Source organism: Malaya genurostris, chromosome 2 (assembly GCF_030247185.1).
Source record: "Malaya genurostris strain Urasoe2022 chromosome 2, Malgen_1.1, whole genome shotgun sequence".
Taxonomy (NCBI): Eukaryota; Metazoa; Arthropoda; class Insecta; order Diptera; family Culicidae; genus Malaya; species Malaya genurostris.
In genome coordinates, this window is record NC_080571.1 from 91,036,852 (window position 1) to 91,041,707 (window position 4,856).

At 36.0% G+C, this 4,856-nt stretch overlaps 1 protein-coding gene across 1 annotated transcript; it reads left to right on the forward strand.

The window, feature by feature from the left end:
• The first annotated feature begins 450 nt into the window (after nucleotides 1–450).
• Nucleotides 451–1,152, forward strand: LOC131432582 (uncharacterized). Its single transcript, XM_058598928.1, has 3 exons — nucleotides 451–628; nucleotides 686–825; nucleotides 991–1,152. Exons 1-3 carry the CDS (start codon nucleotides 486–488, stop codon nucleotides 1,107–1,109), a joined length of 402 nt encoding a protein of 133 aa, XP_058454911.1. The 5' UTR covers nucleotides 451–485; the 3' UTR covers nucleotides 1,110–1,152.
• Nucleotides 1,153–4,856: the final 3,704 nt, after the last annotated feature.

Consider the following 4,856-nt stretch of genomic DNA (forward strand, 5'->3'; position numbering starts at 1 on the left):
AATATTCGAATCTATTACAAAACAATTGTTGCTTGCTATCTTTCTTTCTTCGGTCATAAATGCAATTCTGTTCTAGTTATAGGTTTTTAGTTCCAGTGACAGTCAAACTCGTAGTTAGTTCCTTGCCTAATTGAATGTCAGTAGAAATCGGACTCCGTATAGTATCACTGTATTATGGAAGTCTTCTAAAACCTCTTCTAACTCCTATATACACCTTAATACATGTCATTTAGCACTCGTTTAAAGAAACAGATTACATCGCAATTCCTCAAAACATTTTTTGGTGCGAAGAACTCAATACTCAATAGTAATGAATGTATAAAGTATGCATAAGAAAATTAAATACAGTCGAAAGTCAACGAAATTTGACTACTACTGTATGTGAAACATTCTTAGATGCTATAAAAAGAAACCGGCATTTCATGACTCCAATCATTTTACTCTGAAATTTCTTCTTAGAAGGTTCCGGTCATCATTTGATCAACATGAACAACAATTTAGTATTGAAATGCGTAGCATTATTCGTTTCGTTGATTCATGTTACTAGTGCATTTTACTCTCCTCCAGCAATGGCCCCGGAAAAGGTTTCAGATTATCAACAATTTGTTAAAAATGTAACTGAAAACGGGTGAGTATTAATAGGACTATTTCTATCGCACATCACTAATATCAAAATCATTCTAAGCCTTGCACTCCGAATTCTCGAACACACTGTCACACCGTACGATGTAAATCCCGATCAACTGAAGCTCATAGGAAGATATGTGTTCCTGGCACCACAGGAAAATAATCTTTATTTGGTGGGATTCGAGGAGACAATCGACAGTGAGTATTGAAAGGCCGTACAATCAGGCTGTTACTGTACTCTATGTAAAAGCATCTGAGAACGAAGCTTTTTTCGTCCGTAAGCTTCTAGTTTCGTTGAAATTTGTTGCTTGCAAACAACGTTTCACACAATGTTCTATACAAAAAAAAACAAATTTATTACAGAAAGCGATGCCGCCAAAACCATTATCAGTGAGTTGGTCCGTAAAAATTCGGTGACAAGCATTTATAAAGCTCAACGTCCGAAGGCCGTGCATGTAGAAAAATTCATCGCATTTGGATGAAAGTAAGTAGGACCTACGTCGAACTTTTCTGACACTTGAAATAAATGATGCATTTGAAAAACTCAACAAAGATTTTCACTACCAGGGGCTAGTTAAAAAATAGGGCAGTGAAAAATCCATAAGAAAAATTCACGGAACATGAACTTTTCCATGACATATTGCTCATATATTCAAACCCCATGGTAAAGGAATTAATAGTGAGGATGTAAATACATTTCTTATACCGTTTTCGTTTTTGAACCTACACGCGGGCGACTCTGACTCAGAGTAAAACGAACACGTGGTATGCGTTTTAAACAATAACACTTGAAAAAAAAAAAGAAAAAATAAACAAACTCGCCAGGATGACGTGGTGCGACCCGAGAAAATTTTCAGAGCGAAACTACACGATTGGAGTCCGATCTAGAGCGACCCCAGGTTGCTAAAACGAACATCTCAGAAGTTGTTTGGGCGACTCTGGGCCAGCTCTCGGGCTACTCTGATCAATAAACGAAAACGGTATTAGTATATCTAGACAATCGATGGGAACGATCCAGTAAGAGCAAAGCAGCCCTGCAAATAACAGATCGTTGTAGCCATGGGGATATCGCGTTTATATTTCTTTCCACATTTTACATCTTTAAAGGTAACACATGTTTTCCAGATTACTTTAGCTTAGCTGGATGTCAAAAATTGAAAACTAGTCGCATGAAATTTTTCTACCATAATTTTGAACGCTTATAATATAAATAATTTTTGAAGATTCACGTTCTTATTCATAACATAAACCGGATGTTTGATATCGATATAACGGAACTAGTTTCGTTTGGCCATCAACTAATTCAAACTACAAATCGATACAATTTCGAACCAAATGTCGAAAAAACAGTGAAGGGAATTTGCAGTGATTTCTGTGAAGCCCGAGTTTTGAACCGAGTGAATGTGTCAAATAATCTCACTAGGTTTCCTCGGAGATGGCTGAAACGATGTTCACAAACTTAGATTCAAATAAAATGACTTCCGGTTCCGAAATTATAAGATGAAAAGTGAAAAAAATTATGTTGTCAATCAAAGCGAAGCAAAACCTGTTTCAATCCATCTTAGTAATATTTAATTTCAAGTTTTACTAAGATAATCTTCGAAAAGTTTTCTATTTTTTGATCTTGTCGAAAAACGAGGAAATTCATTTGTGCCTAAAATAGCATAATATATTGAATTTGTAAACAGTGTTGAATCAAATTTAGAAGATTTTTTATTTGTTTTTCGCATCGTCGCTCTTGAGGGACGGTTTGAAAGGTTAAGCCCTAATCATCGTATCCTGAAAAAATCACTAATTTTGTACCTTACCTATTATACCTTCCATTTAAAACTAATCTTATGAAGGTCGACTTAGCTCTCTCTTAGAAATCCGAGTGAGCTCTGTTTGAGAATATTAAACAACTGAGGATCGCTATTTATTATTTTTGCCTTTCTCATACAGAAAAGCTATTCAATCACTATGAAAACCAACTTTTTGACCGAGACCCGGAGGGCCGAATGTCATATACCATTCAACTCAGTTCGACGAACTGAGCAAATGTCTGTGTGTGTGTCCGTCCGTGTGTATGAATGTATGTAACAAAAATATGCACTCAATTTTCTCGGAGATGGCTGAACCGATTTTCACAAACTTAGATTCAAATGAAAGGTTTCTCCAGAGATACAGGGTGATATGCACAAAAAAAATGAAAAACAAATATGCTAGCTATTGAATTTCATTTGGACTCGACTTCCGGTTCCGGAGATGATAATATGTGAAAATTTGTGAAAAAATGTGCACTCATTTTTCTCTGAAACGGCTCAACCGATTTTCACAAACTAAGATTCAAATGAAAAGTCTTATATTTTCCTAAAAATTACTAGAACATCTTATCCGGATCCGACTTTCGGTTCCGGAACTAAGGTGTGATAAGTGGAAAATTGCCAATTTTATGAGTATTTTTCTACGAACGATGTTCAAAAACAAGTACAAACCCCATAAAAATGTTTGATAAATTCTTCTAGTTTGCAAAACTTGTTAGTTTGTGGGCATAAAAACTTAATTCGGCACTACAAGCGATGCGCGCTTTGCTATATTTTGTACACGCTATGCAGAAAACGGAACGGTTACGGATGTCTGCTACCGGTATGTGATATTGGACGGTGCTACGTTTGATAGAAAGATATGATAGAATTATGATAAGTGCGAACGAAAGAATAAAAGAACGTCAATGAAATTTATTTGAAAAATTATGCAATTTTCACAGCCGGTAGTGCATTTATAACGCGCCGGTGACGCAGTGATGTTTTTGGTGGATTAAAACAGGTTTTTATTTATTATTATTGTAACGTCCATCGGATACGAAATCTTCATGGACATGGGTGGGAAAAACCCCATCACATTTGCTATTCTGAAACAGGCATAAAAACCATCATCTTCTAATAAGACAACACAACAAAATATCACGATACGTCCTAACAACTAATAGTCACAAAACACCTTGAATATATGAATAAGTTCAAAATTCATTTTGTAAAGGCTTCAAAATGTAAAATATAATAACTCAAGTGAAATTTTTTTCACATATGCCAACAAAATCTACAAGCTATAAAATTTTATGAACAGTTTTCAAGAATATCGCAGCTCTTTATACGATTCTTTACAGGATTTTCCAATGAGAGGTGCTATTTTGAACGGTCCCTTTTTGAAGCGGTAATTGTTTGGCATTTGAAACGACGCCCTTTTATCAAAATCGAGTTCTACGGTCAGTGTTCGCAATTATTCTGAAGAAAATATTCTGCAGTAGAAGCTTCGCATTCAAACTGTTGATCATATTAACAATGAAGATAAGTTGAATTACTGCTTTTGTCAATCCTCTTTAATAATTCGTGCGAGCGATTACAAATCCTAAAAAAAATACCTTGTTAGTTTTATCCGATTTGAACACAATTACAATCTCACGTTCAGTAACCTTCCTCAACTTGAACATCAGTATCTTCACTAGTGACCCGGCGGCTATTGCTCCGTCTGAGATGGAGTTTTGTTAGACTTCAGATCAGGCCCGTACCCAGGATTTCGTTTCGGGAGGGGCCCAAAGATAAAAAAAATAATGTTACTGAAGATTGCTGATGTACTTAATTCTCGGTGTGTCTTTTACGAGTGTTTTTAACAGACACTTTAAACTTTTCCACTGGAACTGATATTGTATTACATTTCTTTAGGTTTACAGTCTTGTTATTTCTGTAACACATGTCTGAGACCTTCTAAATAATTATACATCTGTTTTTGATTTCGGGAGGGGCCAGGGCCCCTCGAGCCCCCCCCCCTCTGGGTACGTGACTGCTTCAGACAATTCTTACCGTAAGCGATAAATGTGCTTAAGCAAACGAGGTTGTGGAATCCACTTCAATAACAATTTTAGCGCGAAATTATTTGGCTATAACGTTACATATTATTCCCTAACATTATATTTAATTACATGAGTGCCCCAGAGCTACCTTATAATTCAATAGACCCGCTCTTCGAAATTATGATTAGTTTTAAGAACTTCTATGATAGGTATATAAAATAATAGATATTAATAACTGACATCGACTAATTCAACTGCCACCTTTCTAACTCAATATATGATGAATCAACCCTTTGACGTCTCTGGTGTGGCCCGCTAGTGCTGATCAGTGATGCGAGGGGTCCAACAGCTAAATGCTGTTAACACAAGCATTTACCAAAACAGGTACTTTGAAGCGAAT

Bases quoted from the DNA above. Each gene is read 5' to 3' on its own strand.
- LOC131432582 (XM_058598928.1), top strand. From the start codon at position 486: ATGAACAACAATTTAGTATTGAAATGCGTAGCATTATTCGTTTCGTTG. The intron at 629-685 runs GTGAGTATTAAT...AATCATTCTAAG, and splicing joins AAAAATGTAACTGAAAACGG to CCTTGCACTCCGAATTCTCG. The intron at 826-990 runs GTGAGTATTGAA...AATTTATTACAG, and splicing joins ATTCGAGGAGACAATCGACA to AAAGCGATGCCGCCAAAACC.